The sequence below is a fragment of the Lissotriton vulgaris genome, unplaced genomic scaffold (genome assembly GCF_964263255.1).
Source record: "Lissotriton vulgaris unplaced genomic scaffold, aLisVul1.2 SCAFFOLD_1429, whole genome shotgun sequence".
Lineage (NCBI taxonomy): Eukaryota > Metazoa > Chordata > Amphibia > Caudata > Salamandridae > Lissotriton > Lissotriton vulgaris.
Window position 1 is genome coordinate 330,566 of NW_028241135.1, and position 16,519 is coordinate 347,084.

Below are 16,519 nucleotides of genomic sequence, written 5' to 3' on the forward strand. Positions count from 1 at the left end.
TTTGTGAACACTCTGGGTGCCGTTGTTACTCCGAAAGGGAGAACTTTGAACTGATAATGTTGATGTTGAATAGTGAACCTGAGAAACTGTCTGTGTGATGGGTGTATGGGTATATGGAAATACGCATCTTTTAGATCCAGTGTTGCGAGGAAGTCTCCCTGACTGAGTAACGGAAGAACCTGCTGTAAGGTGAGCATATGAAAGTGCTCTGACCGAATGTAACTCTTTAGAGGTCTGAGGTCCAGTATAGGTCTGAGAGACCCGTCCTTTTTGAGTATTAAAAAGTACAGAGAGTACACCCCTGACACTTGCTCTTTTACGGGCACGAGCTCTATGGCCCCTTTTTGCAGCATGCTGATGACCTCCTGCTGCAACAAGTGTAAGTGCTCTGTGGACATAGGACGGTGTCTTGGTGGGATGTTGGGTGGAGTGGACGTTAATTCCAGGCAATACCCGTACTGTACAATGTCTCTCACCCACCTGTCTATGGTGATGGACTTTCAGACTGGCAGGGACTGTTGTAGTCTCCCCCCGACAGGTGTTATTTGGTCGGGGGCAGTGACAGGGCGTCACTGTTTGGTATTGGCCGAGGATCTGGAAGTGTTGTTACCTCTGCCCTTGATGTTGTTTCCACGATATCCTCCCCGGTTATATTTATTGTAGGTGGATTGTGTACCTCCCTTACTGTAGTGTGTCTGTTGTGTTGACTGGCCTCTTGAGGGGCCTCTAGTATTGGAGCGACGAAAGGAGCCACCCCGAAACTGCTGTGACTGCAGAGCCCCAATAGACTTTGCAGTCTCTTGGTCTCTTAATTTTTTCAAGGGTGGTGTCAACCTCAGGTCCGAATAAGAAGTCTGGGTTAACTGGCTGATTGAGGATAGAAGTTTGTATTTTAGGTTTGAATCCTGAGATTCTTAGCCAGGCGTGTCTACTTAACATAACGCTAGTGTTGATGGCCCAGGCTGCAGTATCAGCTGAGTCTAAAGCACACTTGATGGAAGCATTGGTTATTAGTTTCCCTTCCTGGATGAGTAGTTCTGCCCCTTCCTTATAATGATCAGGTAGGTGTTGCAACAGTGTCTCAAGGGTGTCATAATGGGACCTGTCGTATCAGGCCAAGAGTGTTGGCAATGCGCCAGATGTTAGCCGCCTGCGCAGACATTCTCTTTCCTGAAGTCTCCATAACTTTTGACTCTTTGTCAGGAGGAGGAGCATCACCTGTAGTTTGGGAGTTTGCTCTCTTACGTGCATTAGAAACAACTAATGAGTCCAATGGCAACTGTCCCCTTATATAAGTAGGGTCCGCAGTGGCTGGTCTATATTTTTTCTCAATCCTTGGGTTTAGCTCCCTGGCTCTAGTGGGGTCTTTAAAAATGTCAGTAGCATGCTTAAGGATCCCTTTTAGCACGGTTAGGGTTTTGACTGTTCTTTCTGAAGTGGAAAAGGTGTCGACCAGAAAGTCCTCATCCACAGGGTCAACATGTAGCTCGACGTCATGATTACTGGCTGCCCTTTCAATAAGGGCGTTAAAGGCAGTTGTGTCCTCAGTAGGAGATGTCTTCACACTGTACATATGAGTGTCAGGGCCAGTTTGCGGATCCCTAGGGTCAGAGGGGTCCGTCCATGGTTGGGCTTGATCATCGGGATCAGTGTCCACATGAGAGGTCCTCCTCATGTTCATCATCCCCCGCATCGACATCGGAGTATGTTGGGGACAAAGTTTGAGGTTCCTGTCCATAGTGATGGAGGGGCTCCACAAGAGCTGGAGATGTGGGTGAAACCCTCTTTTTCTTCAGGGGAATCTTATATGATTCCATGGGTGTTTCTGGCATCAGTTTTCTTTTGTATATGGACAATCAACCAGTTTGAGTTGATTAATTGCCTCGGCTCCTGGCTTTCAGGCTCTTCTCCAGCCTCCATTTCCGTCGACACTTGTTTATTGGCGCCGAGAGCTCGTTTTGGCTCGAACATCTTCGGACGCACCGAGGGTGGCAACCCAAATTTGATAGGTGTCGACGCGGTCTGAACTTGCCCGACCAGCTTTGGCGTCTGGGCCTTCTTCGGTCCGCCCGCTGAAGCTTTAGCCTTAATGCGTTGGAGAGACTCCGAAACTTCCTTGGTTATGAATGGACTGGGGCGCGTCGACTCGACAGGGTCCTTGGAGCCAGTCTTCGACTTGTCCGTAGGCCTCGACCGAGGATCGATCCAGTCTTTCGGTTCGAGCCTTTTTAGTGAATAGACTCCCTTCGGCGCCGGCTTTGGTGGTTCGACGGCCTTGACCGTGGTCTTCGGCGCCCCAACCATCGGCTCAACGACCTTTTGAGCATCGACGGCCATTTTCTTTTTCTTCGGCTCCGAGGGGTTTGAGGCCTTGGAGCCGAACAGAGGCACTTTCACTTTCGGTTTCGGTTGTGACAATGATGCTGTCGGTTTAGATTTTTGTATCGGCCGATCGTGGTTTTGAAACCGAAGGCTCTTTAGAAATGTTCGAAGCCGGGCCTGTATGCGGGGCTGGAGAATGAGATTGTTGATCTTGGGTAAGGCCTAGTGGCGATCCCTCGACCTGAGCCTTATTGAGTGCGTCATAGACGGCCCCCGTATAGGTTGGGCCTAGCTCCTCGCCTGAACTATCTTCTACGGCCCCAAAGGCCTCCTTGTCGTCTCCTACCTCAGACGACTTTTTCTTCCTCTTCTTGCACCTCTTCATCTTCGGCATCGTACTCAGAGTCATGTTCCGAAGCCGGAGCGGAGCAGTATTCCTGATCCTCCAGATAAACGACCTCTTAGTCTTCGGTCCCTAAGATGTTCACCGGAACAGGCCGCTGACTTCTTCGACTCCAATCTAGCCACGCGTCAAATCTTAAGAGTTTTCTTCGATCTGAACCAGGAGCAGGCCATGCAGTTGGCCTCGTTGTGGTCTGGGGACAGGCACTTATTGCACACCGGGTGGACATCGATGTGCGGGTATTTTGCATTGCAAAGGGGACACCTCTTGAACGGACTTCTTTCCATTTGAGATCGAAGTTCGGGTCGATTTGGAAAGAAAGAGTTGTTGAGTCCTCGATGTCCTCTCGAAACAAAGTCACCGATACCGAACGAAACGATACAGACGCTGTCGAAAGCCTTTTGGCTTTGTAGAAAGCTTTCCTAACTTGAGCTAAGATAGTAACATCCGAACCCAATGGCGGAAAAAACCAATCCGAGGATGGAGGGATGCCCATGCAAACTGTAGTCCAGGGGAGGAGCCACCTATCTCGTGATACTTCGAAGACTCTTCCAGGACAATGTGCAATCATCCGGACCCAACACTAGGCGGCGATCTATGCACAAGATAGGATTTCAGCAGCCCACATGCCTCGAACCTATACCTTCACCTTTTACCAATTTGAAACTTGGGGACACTGCAATCGATATTATCGTAGATACTATGTATGAGCGCGTTAAGGAGCTTGTAGATGGCACTCTGCCATACTTTGGAAGCGCATGGATCGCTTAGAATCATTAACTAATAAGCTAAGCTGTCACAGTAATGTATCCAAGACGCTACCCCAACAGGGAGGGACCCATGAATCTCAGCCCCCGAATGTAACAGTTCCTAGTATGCAACAGCAAACTAACTGATTTCTGCGACACTTGTCAAAGTGAAAGAATGTATCTTCCCCAAATCTTCCATCCACCAGGAAAAACTTTTAAAGCCAGGCGACTTACAGATTATACCCACCTAGCCAATCAGCCGACTATGCTTCACTCAGAGTTCCCGCAACTAATGCTCGTTCGGCATTTAACCCCCAGAGTAATGACCCCCCTGCTACTAAGAATAATGGTTGCTGGCCTGCTGAGACAAGTAAATATGTTCGAAGTCTTATGCTCTGGTTCTTTGCGGGGTCTCCCCCTATAGGGAAAAACCAGCCTGAGTCCTGAGACCAATTACGTAATAAGAGTACTGACTGGCTGGATACAAAGGGTTCAGGGTGACATCATAATGGTGCGCAGGATGGCTGGGTTGGACCCTAGGATAAGACCATAGAGGGAGACTGTTGTCATCAATTTCCGCCGACCGGCACGAATAAGATCTATATTGATGTCAAAAGAGCATAACAGCTTTTCATACACTCATATTTGGCTACTGCCTTCCTCTCTGCTTTTTTTACAAACCAAATGTTGGGCAAAACACACCTGTTATCCCCTTATACTCAATACATAATAGGTTTTCTGCTCCCTCTGGTTTAGATAGTTTAGACTGACTGTTGCCTATATTAACACCAACTGAATCTGCCCCCTCTATATCCATGCCGGTTCACCGGGTAAATGACACCCCAGAGCCACATGATCCAAACCTGCAGGTGCTAAGCTGGAATATTGCCGGTCTAGCCTCTAAAGTAAGCATTGAGGATTGGGTTAAGATGGTAAATAAATAGGATATTTTAATGTTCCTGGAGACCTGGGCAATGAGGGAAATATATCTTGAAGGGTTTGAATGCTTTGTCACTGCGCCCGTTCCCAAATACGGGCGACCCTCTGGTGGTGTTTCAATTTGGGTCAAACTTTCTTCGGGTGGCAGTGTCAAAACCATTACCACTAATAGTGCCAACTTTCAAACCCTGAAATACACGCGGGGGTACCCATCTGTTTTATCAATTCTTATAATAATGATTCAGTACTGAACGTAAACTTTGCAAATCTTTAATTTTGTCTCAGACATACAAAGCTTAACGGAGAATTACAATTTATCTGGAATCTGTTTGGGTGGCTACTTTAATGTTAAGATTGCTGTGGCAAACAATTTGGTTGCTGTCCGCCAACTCCAGGTACATATGTATAAAGGGGGACTGAATTACTGGACTACTTGTTAAATCACAACTTATTAAACATGATGGACATTGCGGCCGTAAATCAAAATGACAGTCACCCAACACCCACCTATAGAGGCCGGGACTATGCTTCAATAATAGATTATGTTTTTATATCGGCGTCATTAGAAGATTTTTTAGTTAAACCAACCTCGGTTACCCTTAGGGCTGCCCTTAGACCAGACTTTGAAGAACTAAGGGCCTGCAATCTAGTATCCTCAACCGATAATTTAAGAGTTATTTGGAAAGGCATTGATTATACTAATGTGTTCTGAAAAATGTTAACAACCTATCGAATATCGGTTGATACTTGTCTGTCTCTCACTTACCCTAATCCTGAGGTAGTTATCGCCTTTATACACTTATGTGCAGGCATTAAACAAATGATCTCAAGACCTGCATCTAATAACTATAACCCTAAGTGGTTTAATAGTGCTTGCTCCGGGTAAATGGGAGAGCTCTGTGTTGCCCTTACAGCAGCACCAAGGGATGCAAATCTTATTAGATTATTGAGGTATCAATATAAAAAAGTGGCCAAGAAGAGGAAAGATGAGATCCGGAAAGAACAAAGGGACAACCTGGCTTGTGCTACTATACTTAAACACAAATGGCTTCTGGGCAGCAGTCAAAGACATGAGCACCATGGGCCTCACACTCACTCCTCTAAGCTGCAATGTAACTAGCGAAGCTTGGGAAGCCCATTTCTCCAAAATATATACATTTATCTCACAGACAGCTATGCTGCTACACGAATTCAGATATCTTTATCTGAAGTGGAGGATGCTAGGCACCAAAGTTTAGGTAATAAGGCCCCTGGCTCGATGGGCTTCCCATCGATCTGATCAAGCCTAAACCAGAGCTCTGGGCGCCTCTTTTACTCAACTTTTTAAATAATTTAACATACACCCAAATTCCTAGCACCAGGTCAACCAGCATTATCGTCCCGATTTTTAAAAAAGAGGACAGATCCAAACCTAGCGGATACAGGCCGATCTCCCTGATTGATAACACACTTAAAATACTCGAGAGGGTGCCATTTAACAAAATCAGGTCTTGGGCGGAGGAGCAAAGTATTTTAAATAAGTGTCAGCTAGACTTTAGAAGTAATTTGGGAACTGTGGAACAATGCCTCAATCTTAATTTGATAATCTGCAAATATACAATATCCCGGCACTCTCCCATTTACTTAAACTTTATGGACCTTACCTCAGCCTTTGATTTTGTTAATAGATTGCGTCTATGGTTATGCCATTTAAAATATGGTTGGATGAGGTTTTAAATATTTTTTTAACTTCTTTACACAGGGACCTGAGAGCAAGGGCGAGGGTCAGCAGGGATGGGGCAGTTTCAGGGGACAGTCAGCGGTAGAGGGGTCAGTCAGGGGTGCGTACTGGCCCCACTCCTATTTATTTTATACATCAATGAGTTACATAATGTGCTGTCTAACCGGACCACAGAAGTCCCGCGGATGACACAGTCTTAATGGGCCGCACCCCAAATGCACTGCGCACTTTAGTTAGGGGCTTTGTGGATTTTATGGATTGCTTGGACCTTTGTACAAACTTTAAGAAATCGTTTTTAATGAGTTGTGATCCCAAAAATCAAGGTTAATGTAATCACCGCAGGTTCTGAAAATCTGCTATGCACTCGCATTTTTCCATAACTGGGTCTAGTATTTTCAGATAATGGTTTTTGGGCAGCTCATCTGGCGCATTGCTGGAGTAAATTTTTAAAGGCTGTCAACTCGATTCTGAGCCTCCCCCAACCGAGAAGAACCGAGGTAGTGCTCTCTCTATTGAAAATATATAAAACAGCGCCGAGACGCCCACGGGTATTCGCCGCGCTCTACAAATGTCAATAAATAAATAAATAAAATAAATAAAACAGTGCATACCCACCACAAAATATGGGGCGGAAGTTTAGGGCCAGACAAATTGTAACAGCATCCAGGTAGCAGAAAATAGATTCTACCGGAGAATCTTAGGGACACCGATCTCGTCCTTTGTTTGCCACAAGGAGTTAACATTGTCCTATGTTGAAGACTATATCAGGTCTCACCAGGCGATATTTTGGTTAAAAATCTGGCACGGAGGCGTGGCCAGCGCCGACGATAATGGCTGCCTAGTCTCTGTGCTCCGCCGGGATTGACTGTCCCCGGTACTATCCGTACAATATTCGCTCCGAGGCACTGCTACCTCAGTGCCCCGGACCCCTGAAAAGGAGCGCTGCTTGCAGAGGTGCTCCGCGATCCTCGGCTCGGCCCAAAACGGCTGATCCGTCCCGGCAGCGGGTGCAGGTGGCCGGAACACCCGATGCGGAGCTCCGCGGCCGGGTGACGCATCAACTGAGGCCCCGGCTTGAGGCCTAGCTGGGTAGGAGGGCTGCAGGAGCAAAAACGGAAGCAGGGCCTGCCGGGTGGAAAACGTTCGCGAAATCCGTAGGCTGAGCCGCCATTTAGAGACCACGGCCCGTAGGCTCCGCTGAGACTAGACCAGAGCCTACAACCACTGCTGCATGCCCCGGGGGCCTGTATGGTGCCGAATAACTGGCGGGGCCGACTGCTGAGGGCCCCTGTGCTGAATTGCAGATACAGTGCGCCGGAGTTTGAGGCGGGCATTGCCTCTGGCAGTGCCCCGGGGGAGCCCTACCCGGGATCATCGGACCGCCTGAAGGGTGATCCCGGACACAACAAAAGCAGCGGAAGGAGCGGTAAGAGGGCTCTGACAGATCCCGGGGGTGCGCCTGAAGCGGGAAAAGGGGCCCAAATTGACAAAGTAGCCCTGGCGGGGAGAGTCCTACCTGCACACTAACCAGTGAAGACTATTTTAAATCTAACCGGCGGGACCCCATGAACCGGAGGCAGAACGAGACCTAGATCTTTGGGCCTGATCGCATTTTACTAGGCCCTGTGTCACAGTAAACAAGGGAAGATAGTGTGTGGCTTACCACCCGGTGTGCCGGGATCCGGCTGTTGTGGGGACGGAAGGCATATCTGTGCTCGACGGTCTGCCCAGACGGGTCAGTCGGCGCTGCAGGGCCACGAGGGATAACGGCGAGAGTGTGGAGGAGCCCGCGCATTGAGACATACCTGCTGCAAAGCGCAATAATCTGTTTGGCTGGCTACGCAGTTTGTGACCCTAGCACCATGAGGCCGAAAGGGGGTACCAATACACAAACTAATAAGCTGGACAAGTATGAGGTGCCACTGGGACAGGGAAAGGCGGGTAACGTAGCAGATGATCCGGCGGCCCAGAAGAAGTCGTCCCTGACATCAATTATGGCGGCAATCCAGGCTTTGGCCACCAGCCTGGAAACAAAAATGGACAAAAATGGACAAAATCTCGATCAAAATGAACCTGCTCCGAACAGACCAGGGTGAAACCACGGAAAAGTCCAAAGCCAACAAATCGAAAATGACTGCACTCCATGCAGCCTCAAAAAAGTTAGAAGGCCGCATTAATGAACTGGTACATCAACACCGCCAGATGGCTCTCAGGCTCGAAGACCTGGAAGGAAGGGCCCGAAGGAGCAATATACGAGTGGTAGGAGTGCCGGAGGGAACGGAGGGGCCCAGCGTCGAATTGTTCCTTGAAGACCTCATACTGACCCACCTCCAGCCCAGGCGCCTGTATAAGATCTTTACGAATTAACGAGCCCACCGCGCGCCGGTCCCGAGCCAAAGCCCGGAGCCCCACCCAGGACCATCATAGCCAATACCCTGAATTATAGGGATCGCGATGCCATCCTTCAGGCGGGGAGGCAGATGGGCGACCTGCAGTACGAGGGGGCATTGATCCGGTTCTTTCCTGACTTCACGCTTCAAGTCCAGCAGGAGCGGCGGTCATTTGCGGGAGTGAAGGCGGCACTCCGAGAGAGGGGCATCAAGTATATGATGTTCTTTCCGGCCAAACTGAGTTATAGAGGGAGGCAAATCCTTGTTCTTCACGACGCCCATGGAGGTCCAAAATTGGCTTGACAGGGCGGGTCCACTCCAGCAACCGCAGCAGGACCGTGGCTTCTGGAGGGAGAGCCGCATTGCATCGCCTGGATCCGCGGCGGAAAGATCGGAAGTGGATGGGCAGAGCCAGCATTCATGCCGCTCAAGATCGGCCAGGCCGTAGTGGGGGTGCCTTCGGGACAATGCAGGAAGCTGAATTCGGCAAGCACGAGACCGAGAACATGCTGAACAGTAATGTATAATGTACTTTTGGGAGTGGGCAAGTACGACTTCCAATGGGAGCCACTGCTGTGTGTTGGCCTGTTTTTCTAATTGATCCATAAGTGCCTTGACTGCTCCACACTTATGGGGATATCCAGAATTATGGGGGACGGAGTTGGTGTGGCGGCTGGAGCTGGGGCCGGGACCCACTTCCCCGACAAGGGTTTTTTTGCGTGAGGGGGCGGTTTCGGGCGAAAGGCGCTCTGCTAATTGGGGTAGTGGGTAGTTCAAAACCTACGGAGCAGGGAGGGTGGAGAACTGTTGGGAGGGAAGAGTCCCGTTGGACTGGGGTAAGACGTTGAGGATCAGTTGACCTGTGGGGGGGTTGGGGGGGGGGGACATGGGGAGGCGGGGGTCTGGTGGGGGGGAGAGGGAGGGGACGTGGGGGGAAATTTGGAAGAGTTGCAACTGAAATGTGTTGATATTTACTTTCACACTGGTTGGGAGGTGCGGGGAGTGGGGGGGTAAAGGGGGGGGGGGGGGGTTTCAGTCACACCAGGACAACTTGAAAGGGGTCGGGAGATGCACCAGAGTACACGAGTATGTCTTTACCACACAGGAGCGGCTATGGCTAAGAGATGGGATAAGAGTCAAGATCCTTAGTTGGAATGTTAATGGGCTGGGAGATAAGCTCAAAAGAACCATTGTCTTACAGTTTGTCAAACGCCACCTCCCAGACGCAGTATTGCTGCAAGAAACGCACTTGATGGGTAACACGTGTCACGCCCTAAGTAGATGGGGATATACTCTGGCGGTTCACTCTGGCTTCACCTCAGGCTCCAGGGGCGTTGGAATCCTCCATCGTTCCCTTCCTCTCCTCATCGACCATACAGAAACAGACCGACAGGGCCGCTTTGCGGCGCAGTCAGGGAGGTGGGAGGGACGCAGGTTAAATCTGATTTCCACCTATATCCCGCCCGGTCTCCAAACGCAGTCTTATATGGACCTGGGCAAACTCCTCCTCTCCATTTCAGACGGTCAGCTGATAGTGGGGGGAGATTTTAACGCAGTTGTCTCAGGGACCTTAGACAGACACCCACCTAGGGACATACCCCAAGGGTAAAAATGGCTGGCAAACTTCCTAGAGGTCTTTGGGTTGACAGACATGGCGACTAGCACATCCAGTTGACAAACACACGTTCTTCTCTGGCCCACAACACTATTTTTCCCGCTTGGACTACATCCTCACTCCACCACATCATGACACCGTAATTCAAAACGCCACGCACCTAGCCAGAGGTATGAGACCACTCACCAGTTTGGGCCCATATCACAGTAGGGACTAGAAGGGAGGGTTGCATAATGTTATGTTACATATGTTACATAAATTTATAGAGCGCTCAGCTGCCCCATCAAAGGGGCATCCCGGCGCTAATTTGAGATAAAAGAGTAGGGCTGAAAGACAGCAAAGCAGGAACAAAAAGGATTGATTACCTAACCGGAAAAAGGTAGGTCTTGATAAGTTTCCTGAATTCTAGCAGCACTTCCACTTCACGGATGTGGGCTGCTAGGGCATTCCAAAGTTTAGCATCTAAAAAGCGGAAGGAACGCCCGCCTACACGGCTGCGTTTGATCCTGGGCACTTTAACTAGATTTTGGCCCGCCGAGCTTAGAGTCGAGTGGGAACATACATGTTCAACAAGGAACCAAGCATTTTGGGGGTAGAAAGTCTCAGAATTTTAAATGAAATACATAGGGTCCTAAATTGTATACGCTGGGCCACCGGGAGCCAATGAAGCCTCCGGATGGTACCCGAAATGGAGCTCGACTAAGGTTCTGGCCGCCGCATTTTGGATGTGTTGCAATCAAACAATTTCTGCTTGATTAGCACCTAACAGCAAAGAGCAGGCATAACACCCATTAATGCCTGGTATTTCCGTAGCGAGGAGCTCAGAAAGGTGCTAACTCTATAAACCGCTACTTCGAGAACATTGACGGATCGGTGAGCTCTTCTGTGACACTGTGGGAAGCTTTTAAAACTGTACTTAGAGGAGAGGCCCTTTCGGCTATTGCCCGGCGTCGCAAAGACCGGGAGGCGCAGATCGCCTCTGTTGAAACAGACCTTGAGGCGCTGGAGGAGGCTGCGTGCTCCGACCGGGGACGCACCATCGGCTGCACCTTAAAACTGCGGTATACAAGGCGCTGGCAACGGAGGCGGCTAAGACCGTAGCTAGAGATAGGGAAGGCAGAATATATGAACAAGGCGATAAAGCGGGCAAGCTCATTGCATGGCTTGACAAAAAACAGGCGAATAAAGTTGTACCTGAGCTTCAGACAGCTTCAGGAGCGGTGATTACTGAACCCTGTGAGATTGCCGCAGAGTTTGCCCGAAACTTCCAGAAGGTGTATAGCAGGGGATCAGACCGCCCGGAGGAAGATTCTGTAGCCTTACTAGCAGACATTCAGATGCCATGCCTTTCTGCAGTTGAACGGGACACCCTGGAGGTCCTGCTCAGCACTGCCGAGTTGGAACGGGCCATTAAAGATCTTCGCCCGGGTAAAGCTCTTGGGCCCAATGGCCTCCCAATTGAGCTTTACAAGCTTAAACCCGAAAACCTCAGTCCCTATCTCAAACGAATGTTTGACTAAAGCAAAATGAAGGGGTTGCTGCCACGGGATCAGCGCCTGGCCACTATTGTGACCATCCCGAAAGAAGGGAAACCAAGAGAGTCATGCTCATCATACAGGCCTATTTCACTGCTCAACGCAGAGCCGAAAATATTGGCCAAAATACTCGCCAATAGGCTCCAGCTGGTCTTGCCCACTCTCGTCCACCCGGACCAATCTGGCTTCATGCACCACCGAAACACAGCGCTCAACCTCCGTCGCCTCAATGGTGTGATAGGGAGATGTCACACTTTGTAGGAGGATGAGGTGGTGGGGTCACTCGATACACTAGAATGGCCATATATGATGGCGGCGCTCCGTAAACTAGGCTTCGGCCCGAACTTCATTGCATGGGTCCGTCTCCTCTACTCGGAGCCACTGGCCCAAGTCGTTGTTAATAAAGTATGAGAGGTCTTTGCCCTGGAGAAGGGGACCCGACAGGGCTGCCCGCTCTCCCCCCTCCCATTTGCCCTTTCCCTGGAGCCACTTGCCGCTTGGATTAGGCAAGACGTGTTTAAGGGGCTGCGGTGGGCGGACAGCTGGGAGGATAGGATTTACAATATGCTGACTACATCCTCCTATACCCCTCACGACCCCGGAGGTCCATCACGGCGGCCCTCGATATCTTTACAAATTTTGGGAAGAACTCTGGGTTCCGGATTAATTGGAGCAAATCTCTCCTCTATGTTCCCCACGGCAGCACCCATAGGCTTCCTGGCAGCTGCCCGATCACTGTAGCGGAGGACGGTTTTAAATATCATGGGGTCTTTAGCTCCAAAGATAAGGCCAAGATGTACAAAAAATCTCCTTCCGCCCCTTCAACGGCTTAAGCGTGACTCCGCTACTTGGCAGAAACTCCTGTTGTCTTGTCCCTCCTGGGCCGTGCAGCCCTTTTTAAAATGATGGCCCTGCCGAGGTTCCTCTACCCCCTTCAAAATGATCCTCACCGGGTACCACATTCCTATTTTGCGGCTGTAGAAGCCGCGCAAAGGGAGCTGCTTTGGTCCGGCACGCCCAGGATAGCATTGCAAAAATTAACACTAGGGTGGTACGATGGAGGGATAGCTCTCCCGGATATTCGAAAATACTACTGGGCTGCACACCTCTCTGCTATTAACCAGGGAACATAGGCAGCAATTGCACAACAGAATCCCAAATCGAAAGGAAATAACGGCCCAATAGGCATGCAGAGTTCACAGACTGCAGTGCTAGGCTGGCGGAAGAGAACATGGTCTTGCCAAAGTTATCAAGCTTCTTGGATTGCCCATTTGGTGGAGTTGTAGAGATTTTGTCGGGATTAATCCTGGATGTGGAGAATTGGACCACCTAGGTGGGTAAGGAAACTGGGGTCCTCAGGAGAGGGGTGATGGAGGTAGATTATCACCCTGTGCACCAGAACCAAGCATGCAGAGCTTGGATCAGGCCCATAGTAGGACGTCTGTAGGGGCTTCATTGAAGAAGAGTAGGGGCTCAGTGTGAGAATCCCGGCTGAAGCACCTCCATCAAGACATTAGTCTTGACTGCCACTGCAACTGAAAGTCCAAGAACTCACCACCCTAAGTACCACCATTGCAGATGAGACTCCCTCATCTGTAGCCACAGTAGGAGGCGAGACCAGGCCAGTGTCAGAGAAGGTGTTTATACCACTTGCCCCCTCCAGTTCCTTTTACCAGCTGTCCTGTTACTCACCTGGGAGCTGATAGCCATAAGGGGCCATAGACCCCTCCCATTCGTCTCTCTCTCCCCAGTCCGATCAAACAAATAAGGTACTGGCTGTGCTTCAGGAAGCAGGACCTGGTCGGCGTCTGACAACGCACCTTCGCCTCAGTGTCTTAGGAAAAACATGGAGAGTAAAAGCCAGTCAAAAAGTGATGGAGAAGTGTTAAGACCGGTTTAACGCTATCTGGTGGAGAAAAGAAAGAACCGGCGTCCGGGCACTGGTGTGGCACCTATATTGGTACCGCTCATGTCACTTCTCGCACGGATGAGCGGACACAGAGCCGAGCAGCACCTACTGGTGTGCATGGGTCCTGCTCGATAATCTTTCTGATACCTGAGGATTTTCTAAAGTAAAGAATCGGCGCAAGAAGTCAGATTTATCTTTTAGAAGGAATGGGTGTTAATAAGTCATGATAAACTGGCGTAATGCACAGTGAGCAAAGTACTAATTAGGAATTTGTGGGCCTCCCTCCCCTCCACCCCCGGTTTACTTTAAGCAAGACTGCAGAAGCCACACATGCCAAAAGAGACAGAGAGCTAGTTTTTTCTGGATAAAAACAAATATATTCTAGACTTGAAGGGAGGGATGTGGCCTTGAGAAAATAGGAATACAGCAACCAAATGTGGTAGTTAGAATTTAGGTCATCGCAACGAGAGAGAATGAGGTAGAGTCTTACTTGGTAGGGTATGAGGAACAGTTTAAGACTGTTCAGTTCTGAGAAATTTTAGGTGGGTATGTAGGCTTCATGCTGTATCCATTTATCAAACTAATAAATTATTGCAACCAAATTTCTACCATAGATTTCCTTTTTCATTAAGTAGCAAAAACAACCATGTTCGTTCTAAAAGCTTTCTATTAGTGCCTCAAGTTCGGAACTGTAAACTACGTAAACAAAAGCCAGCTTGCCAATAAACAAATGAAAGCAGACTAGAGTTTATAGGGGAGCCATAACATGAGGATATAAATTCTGCAAGTGCTTACCAAATTTACTATATATTTATAGGATTACATTTTCTTGCACATGCCATGGTGTTTAATATTTGAAACATGAGCAGAACTAATCTACGTACCTTTTATTGATAGGCTTTTCATCTTTTTCATAGGGTTTCACAAACCACTTCCCAATACGCACAAAGTTACGGTTCATTAAACACCTTTCAAGGAGATTGTGGACTGCCTTGAAAAGTAAAGTGCGGCACTCATAGGAAAGTCCATTATCCCAGATCCCATCTTCCTCTTCTGCAAGAGAGAGAAATATGTAATTACAGATTCAAAAAGCAGAATTCTTCATAACATATCCATCCAACAACAAGCAGTGATAAACGTATACTTTCATGCAGGGTACAAAATCTGTAAGAGGTCTATAATTTCCTACTGTCAGAGTTAAGAGGAGTAAAAACTACTTCCAAGGACAGAGACGAACACCTGGAAAGGTCATACTCGCTGTATACCGGTCATGCGGAATCTGGATGAAAATAAACCCTTGATGCCCAGTTTTCACACCACGCATCAAGTCTACAACTAACAGCATGGGAAAATGGTGCATGGCCTTAGCCTTAAGAACATCATGTCCAATATTAAGCCTAAACCATGAATTTCACTTTTCATCTTTTTTTTTTTTTTTAAACATAGTCTTGTATTAACTGTGTATCCTTGCCACCAAGTATCAAGAAGCGCATCTGCATAAAGTGAGTTGAAGACAGTTACAAAGCATAGGTGTGAAACAGAATACACACTCCCTACCAATAAACTGAACTTGCAAGCACCTTTGTCAACTACAGAGATAAAACCGTGAGTTTTCTGGTGGGTGTTGACAGTGAGAAATGTCCAAGTAATCTAGTTCAAGAATGTGCCTTTATTCTAGTTAAATCCAGTCCTTTCCCATAAGCAAGCAGAGGTGTGCCGATGGTTTTGAGAGAATGGCCATCCTATCTTGTTGATGAAAAACACATCAGTAATTGCAAATTGTGAGAACATTTTAATTGAAGGAACAATCTTTGATGAATTGGACACTATTCTTGATACACTTACACCCACCATTTCCCATTCAGTCTAACTCAACCACCGACTATAACAAGCATTGAAAATGCAATAGGTTTCGCCTTTGTTTAAGTTAAAGATATTTGCTTTCTAATAGTATTGTATTTTAGGTGTGTCTTATTGAGTGTTTGTATGTGATATGTTGTGCTTTTATGTTGGTTGAATTGTAATGGATATGTGTGTAGTAGTTTAACGCATAGCGTTAGAAGAGCAGTGTTGAAGATTTTGGACGGAGAGTGAGTAGAAGAATAGCCTGAGGGTAATGAAGTAACGTGAGGAGGAGAGTAGCATGAGGCAGAAGAGTGGGGAGAGTTGTATGAGGCAGAAGAAAGAGGAGTGGGGAGAGTAGTATGAGGGAGAAGGCAGAAAGCGTGGAGGAGATTAGCGTGTTATTGAAGGAAGGAAAGTGTGGAGAGCAGTATGAGGCATGATGAAGGAGAGGAGTAGAAGAGTAGTAGGAGGGATATGATAGGAGTGTGAGAAGTAGAAGAGCAGTGTGAAGTAGGAGGAAGGTAAGATTATTTGCTTAGTATTAGGCATAAGTAAGTAGATAGGTGTAGAAGAGCGGTGTTAGGGAGATGGTAGGAGAAGGAGTCGGAGGAGGAGAAGAGCAGTGTGATGCAAAAGGACAGAGTGATGAGTATAAGAGCAGTGGTAGGCAGAAGGATAGAGTGTTGTGGAGAAGAGCAGAGTGTGCTAGAATGTTTGTGAGTGTGGATGCACAAAAAGCAGAAACATTCCAGTGGCCCCAATTATGTCACATTGCCATTTTACAACCTTGTGAAATGCACAAATTAAAATAAACTTCCTGCCTTTTTTATTTTTCTTGTAGGCTGTCAGTGAAAGGTAAACAGCCCAGTGGTCGTCAGGAAAAGATATAGCTTGATAGCTTTTCGAATAAAAATGTTGGGCTCTCACTACTTATAAGCTATTAGAACACCTTTAACATATGAGCACGCTAAAGAGATATTTATCAGAACAATGCGGGCAGCGAAGTGCAACGTGTCTGAAGAGACACTGAGTAAAGAAAACAATGTGCTGCCACTCGTCTTCCCAAGCTCATCAGTGCCCTAAAGGTTGGGG

At 48.2% G+C, this 16,519-nt stretch overlaps 1 protein-coding gene across 1 annotated transcript in view; it reads right to left on the minus strand.

The window, feature by feature from the left end:
- LOC147672106 (mediator of RNA polymerase II transcription subunit 13-like) overlaps positions 1-16,519 on the minus strand; it is a 465,300-nt gene that overhangs the window by 308,294 nt on the left and 140,487 nt on the right. The window contains exon 3 of the mRNA XM_086948030.1: positions 14,467-14,635. Within this exon, the coding sequence (XP_086804156.1) occupies positions 14,467-14,635 (169 nt within the window). The remainder of the gene's footprint in view (positions 1-14,466; positions 14,636-16,519) is intronic.